This window comes from Lissotriton helveticus, chromosome 1_1 (genome assembly GCF_964261635.1).
Source record: "Lissotriton helveticus chromosome 1_1, aLisHel1.1, whole genome shotgun sequence".
Classification (NCBI taxonomy): Eukaryota; Metazoa; Chordata; class Amphibia; order Caudata; family Salamandridae; genus Lissotriton; species Lissotriton helveticus.
Genome location: NC_136057.1, coordinates 1,432,893,204 through 1,432,913,193, shown reverse-complemented (window position 1 = coordinate 1,432,913,193; position 19,990 = coordinate 1,432,893,204). Strand labels below are relative to the sequence as shown.

At 43.3% G+C, this 19,990-nt stretch overlaps 1 protein-coding gene across 2 annotated transcripts in view; it reads right to left on the bottom strand.

Moving 5' to 3' along the window:
* LOC144826880 (A.superbus venom factor 1-like) overlaps positions 1–19,990 on the bottom strand; it is a 1,649,148-nt gene that overhangs the window by 682,172 nt on the left and 946,986 nt on the right. For both annotated transcript variants that reach the window (XM_078685340.1, XM_078685347.1), the window contains 2 exons: positions 18,916–19,119; positions 14,776–14,851 (listed from right to left, as the gene is read on the bottom strand). In XM_078685340.1, coding sequence (XP_078541466.1) covers positions 14,776–14,851; positions 18,916–19,119 — 280 coding nt within the window. The remainder of the gene's footprint in view (positions 1–14,775; positions 14,852–18,915; positions 19,120–19,990) is intronic.

Sequence of the window (19,990 nt, the reverse complement as noted above, 5' to 3'; positions counted from 1 at the left end):
TCCGGCTGGAACCTTTTAATAAACTGCAAGACTATGGTGCGTTTAAGTCTGTCCCCCAACCCATTAACATTCCAGCTCATGATTTTCAGACTTTTTTCCCATCTCTCAGCCATAACCATTACTTTGCAAGGTTTCTTGTCTTCGCACCTCGGAACTGCCAGAGACTCCACGAGCACATACACTATATGACCGTAACAAACCCCAAACTCCCGACCCGCCCTGGTTCCCACCCAACCTCCAAGTTCAAAACAGGCGGTCATGTCAAATACATTATTCACGCCCCCCCCTCCTCCCTCCCCACACCTGTTCGACCAACCCCTCCCATCCCCTGCAAAAACAATACCCCTCTCCCTGCTCCCTGCTCCATGGGTTTCAAACTACCCACCACCCCAATTAGCAGAGCACCTGTCGCCCAACCTTGCCCGGAGAGTTAGACCCCCTCCGAGGAAACTCAATGTGGGAAACTAGGCCGGCCCGTTCCCTGGCCGCCGCACCTTCGTGTCCCTACAATTCTAATCCTTCAGGTCACAGGGCATTTAAGAACTGGAAAGAAGTCTCGGAGCCCCGGGTAAATACTAGTACTGCCCAGTCCCATTGTCACAAGGATGCATAAAGTGTACGTGTATACGTTACTGTTCGATGGATTCTGAGGCAAGTGTGTTGATCTTCAACGGGGACTGTTTGACCTGGAGCGCCATGAACGCTGGCTCTGCACGTCCCCTTCCGAGCGCTCCACGGCTGATCCGGGTGAGGGAGCCCCGGGATCCCGCCACTCGCGGCCATTGTGTCTCACCGGCTCCTCCCGCTCCATCGTATCCAGCCATTCCTGCACTGCTGCTGGTGACGTGAAGAAGAGGGATTTGCCTCCCGCGATAATCTTCAGTTTTGCTGGAAAAAGCATCATGTATTTAAGGCCACGGTCACGTAGCGCCGCTTTCACCCCCTGGAAGGAGCGCCGTTCCCGCTGAACCTGAAGCGTGAAATCCGGAAAGAATCGGACCGTAGCCCCTTCATATTGAAGGTCACCTTGTTGTCTAGCGGCCTGGAGGTTTGCATCCCGATCCCGATAGTTAAGTACTTTGGCAATTATTGTTCTCGGTGGGAGCCCCGGTTTGGGTTTCGGGATTGGGGCACGGTGAGCTCGCTCAATGGTGAAGATCTTCGATAGTCTCTTAGGCTTCAGGTGGTGGAGGATTAGGTCTTCAAGGAAAAGCTCCATACTCTCCCCGTCGAGTTCTTCCGGCACACCTACCACGCGTATGTTACTCCTCCGGGCCCTTCCTTCCTGGTCCTCGAGCTTCAGAGCCATCTGTCGATGTTGGTGAACGAGCTCGTTTACCCTGCTCTCCAGCCGCTTTTCAGGGTCCTGTAGCGTCTTAATGTCTGCCTCGTTGGTCTTGGATCTGTCCGTGGTTTTCCCCAGGTCCGCGCGCAGACGGTTCACCTCGATCGAAATTTTGTCAATCTTCGTCTCGAGGTTGGTGCTGAGGGTCTGGATTGCGGTCATTATGGAGGTTAGGGAGGGTTCCGCCTGGGCCTCGCCACCCTTCGCCGCCCCACCGACTTGTGGTTGTGGCGTTGGCACCGTGTATTTGTCCAGTTTATTGGTCTGGGCCACCGTGCCCCCTTTGGGCCGCATGTCTGACCAGGGCGTTCACGAGGCCAATGGAGATGCAGTCGGCACATAGCAGCTGCAGCAGGTGGGTCTGCGTTGTTCAGGGTCAGGCACTGTGTTGAGGCTAGCAGCCGCCGCCGTGGAGAGCCTTTGTCGGAGTATTCCCAGTGGCCTGGGTCTGTCCACGGAAGTCCCGCTGCACCAGACAGTGATTATTCACATACAACTGAGGAGCTGCCCCTCGCACCACGCCCGCTGTGATCGTTGTAGCCTTTGTCCCTCGAGGGCCCTCTGTGGCCCCTACCTGCTCCAAGGTGTAGCGCAGTGAGCCGAGTGAGTGCGTGGGGCGCTGTTTATGGGGCAGGTATGTCTAACCCCCTTTCTGGCCCGCCGCAGCCTGGCTCGTCTTAAGTCTGCGCCCAGGCAATCCAAAAGGGTGGCAGTCGTCACTCACGTGGTCCCTTCCGGGGCTGTGCCGGTGAGTGGCTCCTCGTCCGAGGCACCGGGATCCGTGCTGTTGTACGTGCCCTGGGCCGGCAACGCTCCGGGCTCCGCCAGACCGCGGCCTTTGTATTGCGCCACTATCGTGGCCACGCCCCTCCGAAGTCGCGCCACACAGGACCAGCCCGCGCCGCAGGCCGCGAGCCCCGACCTCGATTAGGACGGCAGGCGGCACCAGGGCTCCAGGGCTCAACTCCGGTCAGCCGACAGAAGTTCCGATCTCGGCGCTGTGCGAACCGGAGGTCCCGGGGCTCCGTTGAAAAACACAGCTGTGGCTCCTTGCCTGAGGGAGCCGGTGCGCCGATGACACTGCGCCTCAGCGAGGATAGGAGTCCGGATTTCAGGGGACAGCAGAGGTCCCGGCGGAGCTCGGGCTCTAGGCGGCCATTTCCGACAGCCATTGGCAATCCTTTTAATACTTTTTTGCATGTGAATGGTGGCGGCGACCTACTTGGGTTCTACTAAACCACCAGTCCCAGAAAGCATTGCTTCAGGTGCTACACCTGCGTATAATTACTGTGGGTATTTACTGGTGCTTGCCTCTTGCCGTCATGTCACATGGTCTGCCACTGAAGAGGGCGTTGGCGCGAAACGCATCTGCCAGGAAAAAGACTTTGTTCGCGGCTAGCGCCCTTGAGTTGGCAATAATTCATACCTGTAAGTGCATCCCTCCCAGGGGCAACTCTTCTTCCATTTGTTAGCGGCCTGCCCGGTCGCGGGTTTGCACTACCGCGGAAAAACTGCGGGTCCACAGCTACCTCATTTGGGCAGCTTACTGTGCTACGGGAGGTGCCTTTTACTTGTGGGGTGCTTGCGGAGACATTGGCAATCCTTTTAATACTTTTTTGCATGTGAATGGTGGCGGCGACCCACTTGGATTCTACTAAACCACCAGTCCCAGAAAGCATTGCTTCAGGTGCTACACCTGCGTATAATTACTGTGGGTATTTACTGGTGCTTGCTGCTTGCCGTCATGTCACATGGTCTGCCACTGAAGAGGATGTTGGCCCGAAACCAATAATTGAATACAAAATTAAATAAATCCCAAATAACATTACATATTTAATTTATTATCCATTAATTTAGGGAATTTATTGAAATGATAACAATTAATGAACTTTTGCAGTTTAAGTACAAATGCATAAAACAAATAAAAGAAAAAATATTCAAATAAACACATTGTAAACATTACCATCAATTATTCTGTTGGAAATTGCCCTTTCTGCAGGGTCACCCCCTAACGTTTTGCCTTTCTCCTCCCCTTTTTCTGACCTCATGTTTGTTGGCTATAGGACTCTGTGCACTTTACCACTGTTAACCAGTGGTAAAGTGCATGTGCTCTCTCCCTAAAATGTGGTAATAATATTGGCATATCCACAATTGGCATGTTTAATTTACTTACTAAGTCCCTAAAGTACACTACATGTGCCCAGGACCTGTAAATTAGTCCTACTAGTGGGCCTCAAACACTGATTGTGCTACTGAATTTTGTAGCGTTTAAACATGTCTCAGACCTGCCCCTGCAGAGCCAGTGTGTGCAGTTTCAAACTGCCATGCTGACCTAGCAGGTTAACCTTCTTGTTTGAATCAAAAAGAACTAGCTCTGGAATGTTTGTATTAGACGGAAAATAAATTTTGTTTATAGGAAAGAAACGAGAGATGGATATTACGTCCCATAATTTCCGTCGCTCGTTAGGTCTCGGTTTTTGTCCCAGTGCCTGTATTCTGTACTACTGTTCCCTAGGACTCCTTCCGCCAGACACTAGTCCCAGTCACGTAGCCAGGGCCGAGAAACCGACAGCATGTCCTGCTGGAAGTCATCCGCGGGGGACACCCCGGGCCTTAGAGTACACTTGGAAAAAGATCTCAGCTTCAGATCGGATGCTCTCCTTGGTCAGGGCAGTATCTGTCCTGTTGGCTGCCTCAGCATCTGCATTTTCTAATGTTTGGAGCTCCTCCTCTCCTGGAGCAAGTGAGTGTAGGGCACAGAGGTAAGTACAACTTACTGCCGTGCAAAGCCCCTTGTTTTCTGGATCTGCAGCGACTTTCTCTCCAGTGACCCACCTGCTACCCCCACTCCCTTTATGTCTATGTAATTGGTGGAGCAGAGGAAACTGACTCCAAGGGGCGCTGGAGGGCCTGGCGGGAGGGGAGAGCACAGGTGCCCCTGTACATCCTAAAGTGTAGTTTATGGTATCTTCGGAAAACGTTCCCAATTCTCTGCGCCCCTTCCCAATATCAGAAGGGGATCCCATAAATAGGTAGGAAGTGGGGAAGTATGATAAACCAGAGTGCCAGAAGCCATTTGTACTATTTTTATGAAATGTAATTCTGTGTTTGTCTGTAATATTGTGTTGCCTATATATTCAATATTGTGTGTGTTGGGCTGTGTGTGTGTGTGTGTATGTGTGTGTGTGTGTGTGTGTGTGTGCGTGTATGTGTGTGTGTGTGTGTCTCTGTGTGTGTGGCTCGCTGTGTGTGTGTGTGTGTATGTGCGTGGCTCTGTGTGTGTGTGTGTGGCTCTGTGTGTGTATGTGTGTGTGTGGCTCTGTGTGTGTGTGTGTGACTGTGTGTGTGTGTGTGTGTGTGTGGCTCTCTGTGTGTGTGTGACTGTGTGTGTGTGTTGGGGATCTGTGCGTGTGGCTCTGTCTGTGTGTGTGTGTGTGTATGTGTGTGTGTGTTGGGCTCTGTGTGTGTGGCTCTGTCTGTGTGTGTGTGTGTGGCTCTGTCTGTTGTGTGGCTGTGGCTCTGTGTGTGTGTGTGTGTGGCTGCAAATGCAATAGGTCTTGCATTTGCGAAAGATTAAGCTATTGGCATTGTAAATGAAAATGCCATTTATTTATATGTTTTAAAAACCAAAACATAAATAAAAATAATGTCATGAGCAATGCCAGTAGCTCTAACTTTAACAATGCCGAGACCATTGCATTGTAAATGCTTGTTTTTACTTACTGCCAAGGCCCATTCATTAAAATAGTATTTTTTCTCTGTGGGACCCATAGGAAAGTATTTTTAAAACATTCAATCACTCATGTTCACTGAACTCTCACGACACAATACCAGCTCCGCTGTAACCAGGCATTGTAGCACACCCAAGGTGCACTCAGTGCCTTGGGTGGGGCCCAAAGATGAAGCATGTCACCAACTAGGTTGGTGAGTGAGGGACTTTCTATAAACAAAATGTGTTTTCTTTCTAATACAAACATACGCTAGGAGCATCCACTGCAGAGGTAGTTCTCTTTGATTCAAACATACATATCAAGGGAAGTGAACTGGCTGAGTTTTATAATCTTTTTATCTTGTAAAATGCTTTTATGATAAACTTTTATCGAATAAAGCCTATCTACTACTGAACTGGCTCCAGTACCTTTCTGCCCTCTCCCTGTGATACTTAACAGGTTAACCTTCTTGCCAGGCCTAAACCTTCCTTTTGAATACATATAAGTCACACCCAAGGTAGCTCCTAGACACCCCCAAGGGCAGGTTGCAGTGCATTTAAAAACCTGGACATGTAGTTTTAAGTTTTACATGTCATGGTAGTGAAAGACTCTTAAATTTGCTTTTCACTACTGCAAGGCCTATCTCTAATGAAGGTTAACAGTGAGATTACCGTATTGCATATTATGATTGTCATTTCCAATTGGGAAAGGATAGACATTTTAAGTTTGGTGTCTCTGTATTTACAATTTAAAAATCACAACTCGTGGTAAAGTTGGATTTTAAATTGTAACTTTGCAAATGCCATTCTGTGTTTCTGTTGTATCTTCTCTGAATACACATCTAGGGTGGGTGACAGCTGGGATTTGTGCATTCCCTCCAGACAGCTGCACACACTGGGAACTTAGGTGTGCCTGACGATCCATACACATCCTAATGGGCCATTAACATCCTGATTGGCCATCCTTGGCAGCATGGGAGGGAGGATCTGGTACTTGCACCTGAGTGGGTGGTGCGTGTCCCCCGGCAAAGAGCTGCATAACCCCCTGCTATGAATATGGGCAGGAAGGGTAGGGACTTTGGGCACTACAAAGGCCTCTTTTTGAAGTCTCCTCCACTTCAAAGGCACAACTACGTATAAGTACTGGACCCCTGACATAACCAACTCATTAGTCTTCTTGACCTGTGAAACTTCTACCAGGGAGAAGGACTGACAGGCTGCTGTAAAACTGCCACTTTGCTAGACTGCTGTTCTGAAAGAACTTATTTTCTGCTGTGCTGACCTGCCTGCTTCCCTCCTTCTCTGGGTGAGAAAGACTAGACCTGTATATCTTGAACCCTGAGTTGCTCAAAGGGCTTGCCCCCGGTTGGAAGTCTAAAGGACATCAAAGACTTTACTTCATTTTACCAATCAGCACCTGAACTCTAGCATCTGTGAGTCCTACTTTGTCAAGTGGTGTCAATCCAGTCCAGGCCCCTTTGAAGTGGGCTTTCTTTGCTACAGCATAAAATTCCAAGCATAGTTGGCTTTGAGCCAGTCGGAACCAATGTAGCTCCTTCGGCACCGATGTTTGGGTGCTTCGAGAACATCACATCGCTAGATGAGCGGCTCGATGACTATGCATCACCTTCATCACAAGGGTTTCGGTGACGATGCAAATCCAACTGAACCGATGCATTGCCTGCAATCCTAAGGATCAAGGCCAACGCATCGCTTCCAACTGCTCCTCACAGCTTGTTTCTCGTAGTCGACGTATCCTTCGAGAAGGTACTGTTTGCAGTGGGTCCTGCGTGACTCCTGTATCCGACCTGAGCTCCATTGTGGTCTGCCTGACTCTTCAGATATAACCCGATGCATTGCGACCAGATTGCCCCAGCTGGCGCGCAAGGCTATTAAGCACTATATTGCATTTAATCTTTCAAAAATCATATCTTCAGTTCTACTTATTGGATTTTTGTTATTTTTGTCTTGTGTGTTCCTTAAATTAAGCTCTATTTGTCTCACCTAGTGGGGATTATTTTTGTGTGGTGTTTTCACTGTTTTACTGTTTTAAGTGTTGCACAAATACTTTAAACTTTGCTCTTAAGTTAAGCCTGCCTGCTCTGTTCCAAGCTACGAGAGGGTGAGCACAGGTTAACTTACAGTGTGTATCTGACTTACCCTGAATAGGATTGTGGTCCCTATTTGGACAATTTGCATTCCTCTGCCATCTAGAGACCCAATTTCTAACATGCTAAAAAAGTAATAGTTAAATAAATGACAATGTATTAAACAAACAAATTTACATAAAAATATGATTCACACATTTTAATAATTTCCTAATCCTTTTCCAATAAAACTCCAAAATGCGTTCCCAAAACATATGAACACACAAATTAACCTACAACACTAATAAAATTGTTGTTTTTTAAACCCTAGAAACAATAGTATATAAACAATTTTTACAAAACGGTTTCCACAACAATATTAAAAAAAGTCTTAAAATGATATTCTCACCTACGAAATTCAAGGTCATGATGTTTCTGACATCACAATTTTCTGGACACAATATTTATGTATCATATTTTTAATTCGATATGTTATCAAAACTCCCTAAAAGATACTTGAGGCTATTGCTTGGAGGAGCAGAATTGCTCACTTTGGCCACTAGAGATATTTTAAGGCATGGGCAAAGTGCCCATTTGCCCAAGGCCCCGAACTTCTAAGGCCCCCCACTACTCCTCCACCATAGAAATTTAACTTTCTCTATAGCTCATTTATTTGTATTTCTTTATCTCAAACTTCAGCATGTAAGTTAACATTGTTAGGCAACATAGGGAAGTTCAGCCACCCTTCAGCCACATTTCCGGTCTTCACCTTAAAAGGGGTATTTCAAACCATCCAAAGGTCTTTTCAAAGCACCATTCAATGAGCCCTAAATGCCAACTTGTCTCGACTCCAATTTCCAACAGATCTAGAGTTATTTTGTAGAACAAGTAGCGATAAAACTTAATTGCAAACTGTTCAGCAACATAGACAGCAGTCTCCAGGTCCACAGGAACAGTGCAACTGACCTGCAGCCTGGAGGACAGTAGTATTCTAAGAACACTCAAATAATAACAAGGGGAATTAAAGGTACAAGGAAGATTATGATAGAATGAAATGTAACACATCTCCCTTCAACACAAAAAGAAAGATGATTGAATGATCAAGTTTCATAATCACTAAATTTTGTAGGACACAATCTGGAGTGATCAGAAGACTTGACTCTTGAAGCAATTGAATTATTAGAAACACTTTGAGAACATGGAAGAGAGACCAAATGCGAGGTGGGACACTTCGCAACACGCCTGATGTTCCACAGTCTACCATCTTGGGTAATCACACTGTTACTAAAGACTTTAACTAATTTCATAGGTTTACCAAATTTATTGGAACATTTCGAAATAAAACCAGGTTTTTTAATTCTAACAACATCCCCCACAGCCAAATTCGAAGACTTAGCTTTCCACTTTTTATCATACCATAATTTGGTCTTAGCTTGCTTATCTTCGACTTTCTGTGCAGCATGTTCAACTAAATCTTCAGAGAAGGATCTATTGACACACTAATCCCTGAACCACCAAGGACAAATGGAAGAAACAGGATCACGTCCTTTGAGCAAACGGAAAGGACTAACTTCAGTGGTGGAATGGGGAGTAATCCTGTAGGACCAAAGTTTTTCCCTCAAAATAGTCTTCCAATTCGAACCATTTTTAGAAGCATCAGAAACAAATCCCTTCAAAACTCTATTGAAACGTTCAACTAGACCGTTTTCATGTGGTTCATAAAAAGAGACTGTATGGTGTTTAATGGAATGTAACTTAAGGAAGTCCTCCATTTCTGATGATGTAAGCTGGACCCCATTATCTGTGACCAAAACAGAAGGACACCCTTCTCTAGAAAAAACTTCCTTAAAAAACTCTACTACAACACTGGTAGAAGCAGATGAAACAAACTTGACTTCTGGCCATTTTGAATGATAATCCATCAACACAAGTGCATAACGCGAATTAGGAGGAAGACACATAAATGGACCAGAAATATCAAAAGAAATTTTTTTCCATGGTGACATAGGCCAAGGAGTAGTTTTCAAAGGGGGAATATTGGTTTTCAACATTTTGTCATTCCCCATACAAGAAGCACATTCTCTGACTTTATGTTCCACTAAGCGATCCAAAGATGGCCACCAAAAGAAATTTCTTATCAATCTTTTCATGGCAGACATCTCAGGATGAGATTTATGTGCGACATCTAAAATCACATTTTGTACATTAAATGGTGGAATACACTTGCCAGATTTGAAGACTAAATTGCTCTCCAATTCTAATTCATTTGAAATATTAAAATAAGGCTTAAAATCTTCCTTTAACAATTTCTTCTCCGGCCATCCTTCCTGAATAAACTTTTTAATAGTTTGTAAAGTAAGATCTTGAATATCAGATTTTTCCCACATATTTTCAGAAATCTCAGAAAAGGACGTAGAAAGCACATCTTGTAAACAAGTAACAACCTCAGAATCACTTAGATTCTCATTATCTGGACACTCACAAGGATGACGGGACAAGAAATCTGCTACAACATTTTTTTTTCCTGGAACATATTCTGGGATGAAAGAATATTCTTGGAGTCTGGAAGTTAATCTAGAAATACGAGCTGTAGAATTCCACCCTCCCCCCGGAGAAAGAATGTTAACTAATGGCTTGTGATCAGTTCTCAATACGAACTTACTTCCCCATATGAAGTTCCTGAAATGCTCAATCGCCCATACACAAGCCAAAAGTTCCTTTTCTATGACAGCATATCTGCGTTCTGTGTCATTTAGTGTGCGCGAAGCAAAACATACATTCCATTCGTCTTGACCTGATCTTTGAGACAAAACAGCTCCAACACCATACATACTTGCATCTACTGTGATAACACACATCCTATTCAGGCAGAAAGGCTTAAGGGTAGGAGCATGTAAGATGTCATTTTTGATGAGATCAAATGCCACCTGTTGTTCGCTCTCCCAAACAAACTCATTGCCATGTCTTAACAGCCTTCTTAACGGCTCCATCTTGGTAGCAAAGTTATTGACAAATTTACTATAATATTCGCACATGCCTGCAAATGATAACAATTGGTCTCTATTGACTGGTGGGGGGGCCTTACTGATGCCATCCACATTTGACCTTCTGGGAAATACACCATCTCCAGACAAAGTGTGACCCAGATATTCGACTGTAGATTGAAATAACTTGCACTTGTTTGCCTTCAAAGTCAGACCACTCTTCCTCAACTTCTCACAAACACAACGTAAATGAACCAGATGTTCTTCATCTGTACTAGAGAAAATCAAAATATCATCCTGAAAACATTTCACGAAGTGTTCTACATTCCTAAAAATATTGTACATAACCCTTTGAAAAACTGAGGCTGCCGAAGCCAACCCGAACGGCATTCTAGTGTACTGAAAAAGATCTTGAGGGGTAATGAAAGCCGTGAGGCATTTGGAATCATCTGTGAGGCAAATTTGGTGATAAGCCGATCTTAAATCGAGGGTGGAAAAAACTTTAGCACCTTCTAACATGGAAACAACCTCGTTGATATTGGGGAGGGGATGACAGTCCACCATAATCGCCAAATTGAGTGCCCTGAGGTCCACACACATTCTTAAAGATTTGTCGGGTTTTCTTACTAAAACAATCGGGGAAACCCATTCGGCTGAATCAATGGGTTCTATAATTTTCTCATTAACCAAATCCTCTAAATTTTTCTTGAGATCTTCTCTCACATTGATAGGCACCCCTCTCAACTTCTGTTTGACCGGAACAACTCCAGATTTAAGCTTAATTTTGTGTGAAAAATCTTGAAGTTTGCCCAATTTGTCAGAGAAAACATCTTTAAACTCGGATTTGATTAGATCAGTTCCTTTTTCATTGGAAATTGAAGAGATATTTTCATCCTCAAAAATCTCACCCAACATAACAGGATCTTCTGCACGAGGATTAAGTATTATACCAAATCTCCATTGATCCATCCAACCAATAACATTCACCCCTTTTTCAGCAATATACAAACAAATTTGAACACACCTGGATCTAAAAGTAATCCTGACCACAAAATGTCCTAAAATTTCCACTCTTGAACCGTTGAAACTGATCGCACGAATCTCAGAAGGAAGAATGTCATTTAAGCTTAATACCTGTCTCAACCGTTCATTAAAGTACTCTTTTGTAATAATGGTCCAAGGTGACCCTGAATCAGCCATTAAGTTAAAACTAACCCCCAAAACAAACATTTCACAAATTGGTTTCTTAATATTTAGACCATCCGAACTAATCAAAGAGATCTCTTCGTCTAGATAGACTACAAAACCTTTATTGGATGATGAAACATTCTCCGTGCTCTCACAAACACAACTGCAGTTTTTTTGTACATCCTCCGTAACAACAGCTACTTTAACATTGGAATTTTGTACAAGTTTCCCTGAATCTCTACACATATTAGAAAAATGTCCCAACATTCCACACTTTCTACATTCCTTATTGATGGCAGGACATCTAGCAAAGGAAGCGACATGCATTCTACTACCACATTTGTAACAAATTACAGATTTTTCAAACCTTCTAAAATTTCCTGTGTTATTAGATCTATTGGTGTTAGTATTGGGACGGAAATTTTCATTATGTCTTTCACCATGTTTGATTAAACAAACTTCCTCATGGGAATCTGACTTACTATTGGAATGTTTTTGCACAGTGAGCATCCATTTTTCCGACTGTTCTAGGGATTTGGCAATGGAAATTGCCTCTGATAATTTGGGATCACCTACTTCCCATAGGCGTTCTTGTGTTTTTTTATTCTTAACATGGACAATAATTTGATCTCTTAACATCTCATCACAAATAGTGCCAAAATTACAATGAATAGCTAAAGATCTCAAAGCAGTAATAAATTCATCAAACGATTCAGAATCATGTTGTGCACGAGTGTAAAACTTATATCTATTAAGAGCTATATTAGAAACTGGTTTCAATCTTTTCTCAATTCTAAGAAGTGCTTCTTTATACACATTGTTAGATTCTCCTTCACCTAACTCAGGTGGAATGGGTGGTAAGGCCCTAAAAACCATTTGTCCCTCAGAGCCGAGACAATGTAGGAGAATACTCTTTTTCCTCTCCGCCCCCATGCGTTCGCCATCTATGGCCTTCATGTAATTAAAAAATTCCTCTTTCCAACGAGTCCAAGGAATAGGTGGATCACCCTTATTTTGTAGGAACTTTTTAGGCGGATCAAACTGCATTTCTAGAGTTTCCTATGATATGCTAGATTACTTGCACAGAACGATAGTATACTTGCAACACACCTGTGAATATGTATATTCCTGAAAAAGAATAAATGTAATCTCTAATTGTTCTTACAAATAATATAACATTTGTTTCATATAAACGCTAATATAATTCCTCAGGAAAGGATTCTGTAATGAAATGTCAATTATATTTCACTTCTGTAAATACGTTAGTGATTTGAAAAAGTATTTTGTAAGTTATTGCAGCAGAGATTCAAGATCCTTTTAAAATGGTTGGAAATGTCACTAAAATTGCCTACTTGAGTTAATCTTTATGTATGCGCTTCTATTTCCATATATCCGCATATCAAAAGCGGACTTTATGCAGAGACGATGTTAAAAGCGGCTCCCTCGATGATTTCCGACAACTCGTTGTCATAGAAACATATTGCCCAAACTAAAATGGCCGCCACGCTGTTGCGCTGTCCAATCCTAGCGCACGTTGGATCACGTTGCGTGATGACGTGATCACGGACAATACTTTCTCGCGCTGTGTACACGGAAGTCTCGAGCGTTGTTTCCTTGCTCTGAGATCACCAATGACAGCGGAATGCGAGTAGGCTGTCTAGAACACTGTTTTCCTCCTCCAATGACGAACACAACATTTGTGATGGTCGCATGTAGATCTCGCGCTCTGCTCACCATCCACTGGCACAATGAAGATTTGAAGGTAAACACAATTCAAAATCTTCCCAAATGCTTTAAAATTGCGTATCTCGATGTTGGTAGGAGTTTTCAGACGGCGATTTTCCCTTTCCTCCTCAGCAAGTGTGCCAAATTCACAACAGCGTTGTTTAAAGCTGCAAGCTAGTTTCTGTTGTTTTCCAAAAAATTACAAATTAGGGAAAATTTAAAACTCCACCTCTGTGCTGTAGTCCTCAATCAGGATTAGGTCACCCTCGTTGCCAATTTTGTTAAATAATCCACAGGAGCAGGTTATGGTAGATGAGGCTTTATTACAGCACAGCAACATAGACAGCAGTCTCCAGGTCCACAGGAACAGTGCAACTGACCTGCAGCCTGGAGGACAGTAGTATTCTAAGAACACTCAAAGAATAACAAGGGGAATTAAAGGTACAAGGAAGATTATGATAGAATGAAATGTAACACAAAATCTGACACCGTATCTTCTGCTTCCTCACCATGTAGACAGAATATTTCTAGAGCACCACACCAATGGTGCCACATCTGAGTTCCGACTTCTAGCATCTAAGACTGTCAGACTCAAGGAAGACTGTCTGTCTTTACTATGACATCAATGTATACATGTTGCTGCTGTGCTTCGGCATCTCTCATTTGAGCCGGTGGATCACGAGTACTGAGCCTGGCTTCTGAGGATTCCCTCCTCACAACTTCAGAAACAGCGATCATCGGATTCAAGCTTTTCTAATCCTATTTGGTCATTGGTCGTGTAGGGCAAAGATGATCCAATGGTGCGAGAGCACTTTACAAATAAATACTCTATTCAAAGTTATGTACAAAATACACAATGGGACAGGCAACAAGAAAAACATTGCAGGATGTATTATAATTACATATTAGTTATTTGAATCATGTTAGGTGGAAAGGGCAACCTCTAATATAAATTAATAATTAAAAAACATCAACTTAGATTGAATACAAGAGTTTAAAATATGTGACTACAAAGACCAGTGTTAGTTTAAAAATAGTCAGTGGTGAAAAAGAACTTTGTATGGCGGAACTATGACAGGGGATGGGTTGACATTCTGGAAAGAGACACCGTACTGAAGACAAGAACTTGAAAAATAGGAAGAGTGTATAGATTAGGTGGTGTATTACCAGTTATTCTTATAGAGTAGAGTACAAATACATAAAGGATCTCCTGAGTAAGACTATAAGAATCAAATGAGTAGGAAGATATTTGTTAAATGAGTCAAGTTGAAGGTCACTGGTTAGGATGAATCCCAGGGTGAGTGAGGTGCCACGTACTGAACAAGTAGTAGAGGTAGAGAGGTCACTCGGAAGCTGAATGGGAGCTCGCAGATTAAGTGATACTCCAGAGTTTATGTTGGCTCCTGCTAGAACTCGAAACAGTGACAGGTCGGTTCTCGATGCAAGGCGTGGACTCCACTCTCCCACATTTTGACTTATTGAAGAAAGTTGCTAGGGGAATTGAAAGAAGCCTCTCAGGCAGATTGAGAGCAAGAAGGCAATAGTTAGAAAGGAAGAAGGATGGAGCAATGAGGATGAAACAGCACATTATCAGACTGTGATAGGGCTAATTCGGCAGAGGGGGCAAACAAAGGCACAGTAAGGTTCTGACTATAGGCTACGCTAATGAAATTAATCTTACAAATGACCTTAAAATTGTGAATTAGCATTGCATTCTGATGCAGCTGGTCATCTTACCAGGTACTTCCAGGTACGCGTTTCCAAATGGCATAAGAAAAGTCATCTCTGCGGTGAGTCAACTGCTGTGTGTAACCTAAAAGAGGAAATGTGGAAATGAAGGTTAACTGAGATCTGCTATCCAGATACATTTAATTTGTCACAAAACCTTCTTCCTACTACAGTAGCTATGTGACAAGATTGCTTTTCACTGGGTGTGTGGTGCACAACCTATTAGCTTCAGTGAGTGCTTAATGTTTTCTTTAATGGTTCTCTTTGATTTTCTTTTCTGTATTTCAAAAGCAATAAAAACCTTTCTCTAAAAAAACATTAAACAGATAGTCCTGGATACACTCAAACCTGTGATGTGGGGTGTTATTGAGGGTTTCTCTCTTTCTCCTCTACTGTTCAATCCTTATGTCACTCCACTGGCTCATCTGCTGTAGAGACAAGACTCTGAGTTTCACATTAATATAGATGTTACTCAGATGATTGTAAATATTTGAGAGTGAGGATGATTTGAGGACCTTGCTGCTCCCTTCTGCAGTAGAGGAGGTGCTTTGGTAGATGAATACAAACTGACTGAAACCCTTTCATTCTGGAAATTCTCCAGACAAAATACTACCCAAATCAATGGAATGATAGCCTGTGACATTAATCAACACGTGGTCAAAGTGTTCTTGCAGGCGAAATTGTTTGGAGCTTAGGCATCCTCATTGACTATAATTTATCTTTCCCCCCTCAACATGTAATATTCAAAGCTTGTGTTTTTCATTTGCCAGCCTCCATTATTTTTTATTTTTCTTGCATAATTGTGGTCCTAATCGGATTTTGCATTTGTCGGTAGAATGTTGTCACATTCTATAATTGGGGTTGCCTTGCACGACAGTGGCTATATTGCAACATAGCTAAAAGTTACTACTGCTAGGATCCTCTTCTGTCTAAGAACACATAATCACGTGTTGAAGAAGCCCAGGGAGCATCATTCTCTGCCTGTACGTAGAGCAACTTCTTTTAAAACTGTATGTTGCATGCATCAAATGTATCAGTCAGTCAGTCAAAATACACTTTATTCGATTTTTGTTAAAATCATAAAAGGCAGGAATAATACATACATTTAAAACATTTTAAAACATTTTAAAAATACCCACAAAACATTTATTTCACACAGCATCCTTAAAAAGGTCACTTAGTTAAAGTTAAAATTAATATATAGAGGTTCACTTTTAGTTTAGAACAATACAGTTCTCGGGCTTCTTTTGTTTTTTCCTCTATAAGCGGCTGTTAAAAAACTAGCAACACAGAAAGTGACATGTGCGTCTGGTAACCGTTGAAGAAAAAGCAAGGCTGGTCTCACTTGTATAAAGCCCATGGTTTTCAAGAGAGGTAGTAGATATTTTCCCCTCTCCAAATTGTAAAGCCCACAAAAAAACATAAAATGGAGAGTATCCTGATTAGAGAACTGATCACACTCACAAGGTGGTGCATACTCAGGTTTTCCCCATACGGGGAAACAGCCTAGTGAGTAGTGGATCAAGTTCATTCTAAATCTGGTTAATAAAAATCTATGCAGGGGTTTAGTAACAAATTGCAGATATGGTTCCATAGCGGGGGAAGAGGACAAGACCAAATGTGCTCTTACTAATGGTTTCTTGACTTCCAACTCCTCTCTATCTAAACGTATCCTCCCCTGGAATTCTTTCTTAATCCAAGCAATGTCCCTTTTCCTGATGTTTGAAGGTGTTGTATATAGGTCTGGTCTCCCGAGGGCAGTGAAAGATGACTTTATATATTTCAACCATAATATTTTCATTGCCCCCTCCCTTGCAATCACGTCTTTAAGAATCATATGGTTTAAAGACAACTCTGTGTTTAACCAGGTATTGGCCCAGAAAAGTAAAGGGGCCAATTTCAGTCCATCTGTAATATAGGGTAGGCCAACTTCTTCATGTATGGAATAGGTGGGGGTAGAATTTGGGACCGATAAAATTCTTCTAATAAGCTTGTTTTCAACCCTCTGTATGCTATCCAAGTTAGCATATCCCCACAGAGCTGCACCATATGAAGCAATGGAAACGCATTTACTTTTATAAACTTTTAACACAGCCTCCATTGGTTTAGCCCCTAATCTTTTCGTAAAGGCCATCAGGGCTGCTGTGGACCGAGCTAAGGAAATGTTCTTGGCCTTAATCTGCGGAGCCCAAGAACCTTTCTCATTGAACAGGACCCCTAAATATGGGAAAACAGGGACCCTGGAGAGAACCTTACCCTTACATGTAAAGATTTTAGTATATGATTTATTTTTCTGTGGGCCCACAATCATTGTGTGTGATTTAGTTGCATTAATTTTTAGGTCTAAGTTAACCATAAATGAGCCAAAAAGCTCTAAAAGGGTCTGTAGACCAATGACCGTGCGGGCGATGAGAACGGCATCGTCCGCATAAAGGAGAGCCGGAATCTGTTTCCCACCTGCCCGCGGTACATCTGCATTGCCTGTTGACAAAAACTTCCCTAGGTCATTTATATAAATAGTAAATAAAAGAGGGGCCAGGATGCAACCTTGGCGAACCCCTTTCTTTGACCTGAAGCTATCTGAGCAACGCCCTTCCCTGGTAACCCGGACCTTCGCAAAAAGCCCCTGGTGTAAACTAGCTATAAGGGCCACCAATGAGTCCTCAATGCCGAGCTCACGGAGTATAACCCAGAGCTTGCTCCTATTGACCAAGTCAAAGGCCGAGGAGAGGTCCATAAAAGCTAAATATAGTGAACCCTCCCCGGCCACTGTATACTTGGATATTAGTAGATGTAAGTTCGAGCATTGCTCTAGTGTACCCCGTTTCTCCCTGAAACCGTATTGTATCTCTGCAAGGCCCCCAGAGAGCTCCAGGTTTGCTCTCAATTTAGTCAATAGTACTCTGCCCAAGATCTTAAAGGCAGAGTCTATTAAAGAAATTGGTCGGTAGCATCCCGGATCCTCCCTATCTCCTTTTTTAAAAATGGGCACTATGACAGATGTTGTCCAAGTTTCTGGGAAGCATCCATCGTTTGTTGCCCTAAACACGTTGGTGAGGACTTTGGACCAAGTGGTTGGGGCATATCTAAAAAAGTCTACCGGGACTCCATCTGGGCCAGGAGCTTTATTTTTGGTGGAGTCCATTATTGCCTTGTACACCTCCTCCTCGGTGAATTCTACTACCGAAAGCCCCATGCCTAACCCCATGCCATTTTCATCCAGAGTGTCATTACTGCCATATATATTTTTAAAATGGTCAACCCATTTCTCATCACTGATAATGCAATCGGAGATTGTATTGATCTCACCCGAGAAGAATTGGTTATTTATAATGTCCCAGAATGCATAATTGTGGTCCTAATCGGATTTTGCATTTGTCGGTAGAATGTTGTCACATTCTATAATTGGGGTTGCCTTGCACGACAGTGGCTATATTGCAACATAGCTAAAAGTTACTACTGCTAGGATCCTCTTCTGTCTAAGAACACATAATCACGTGTTGAAGAAGCCCAGGGAGCATCATTCTCTGCCTGTACGTAGAGCAACTTCTTTTAAAACTGTATGTTGCATGCATCAAATGTATCATACTGATTTGCCTTCTTTTCTGACGGGGATATTTCAGAGATATGAGCACTGATGTAAACGTAAGACTAATTCCTGGAGGTTTTTGTTCACATTTAAAATGTTATGTATGCGATGAGGTAGATTATTCAGTTTGCAAAGTGCAGACTTGTAGAGCTTTCTCCCTCTGTTATTAAAATCAGATATCAATTATTTTACTCTTAAAAGAAAAAAAATAAGATTAGGTTTATGACAATAAGGTTTAGATGGTGGAGACGATCTGTAAGAAGTATTTGTCTTTGTTTTTTTGCTTGATTGCCCTTGGAGGCCTTTGAGATTGGAAGCTTCCACTTAAAAAGTATCCAGTTAGATACACAAATGACAATTTATGTGAGTGTCTTTTAGCAAGCCACTTTCTATACAGGCACATTTGGATGGTAACCCACCTCTATTACTGCCAGGCTCATGTTCAATGCACTGCAGCACCTTAACTCCCAGACCTCGTATCGCACTGACACCAATCTCAGCACCCCTAGCCATGCAGCATTTATAACTCCCAGAACCTTCCTCTATGCACCCTCGCTCACCCTGATTAATGTTCTTGATGGCTTCAGCTCTCCGGTCCACTCCTAAGGCATCCCACTGTCCGGTGTTATCCAGGAAGTGTGTTGCAATGACTACCGGGGTCATTCCCTTCATGTTCTGCTCTCCACAGCCCGAAGGCATCGCTATAAGATGCCCAAGTTTTGACCCATCGATGGAGTTCTCGATCAGCTGAGTGATGGGGGTTCCTGGTCAAAACAGGAAGACAGAGACAAATGTTTCAGTACATCACCAGCTCTATGCAGAGTGATATTATTTTAGACAGTAAAAACAGTAAGTGACTCGTTGCTTACATGTAGTAATATGATAACGGATAACGGTTATTGATGCTATCCACTATCCTGAAGTCTATTGGCTGGATCTAAAACTGTCTGCGCTACTGTAAAATCAAAGTAACAAAAATGACTGCAAAAAATATAGATTGACACAAAACAAACCATGTATAAATATTTCTCAAAACAAATTCAGGCCTGCACCTAATCCCACTATCAAGTACGTGTGTACAAATATGGTACTTCTACAGCCAGAATAATATGTTGAGTGACCTTAGCTGGATTTAACTTAAAATGGGTCAAAATATTTGAAGCGATATAGTTATGACAGGTCAATACTTTAAAGTAGCTATTCAGCAATGTATATGTTGTCACTGAACTACTTGCCCCAGCAGCCCCCTGATGACAGTGATGTCTTCATGACACTGCACGTGCGTCCGGAGGCACTTTAAAACCAACAAGCGCCCCGCGCAGCATGGGACACTCCTGCCGTGAGGGGAACGACTTTCTCCTGACACCAGCACACGCCAGCACTCGCCCTGAGGGGAACGGCTCAGTTGACCAGCTTAGCACCATGAGGGGAACAGCCGGGCTGAACTACATGCCCCAGCAGCCCCCTGCTGACAGTGACGCCTTTGTGACGCCGCACTTGTGCCCGGAAGCACTTTAAAACCAACAGGCGCCCCACGCAGCGTGGGACATGTGCGGGCCAAGGGCGGACCCGTCTGCGCACGTCATAGCCAGGAAGAGGCAGGGCAGGGCCACCCCCCTTTCATCTAAGGATCTG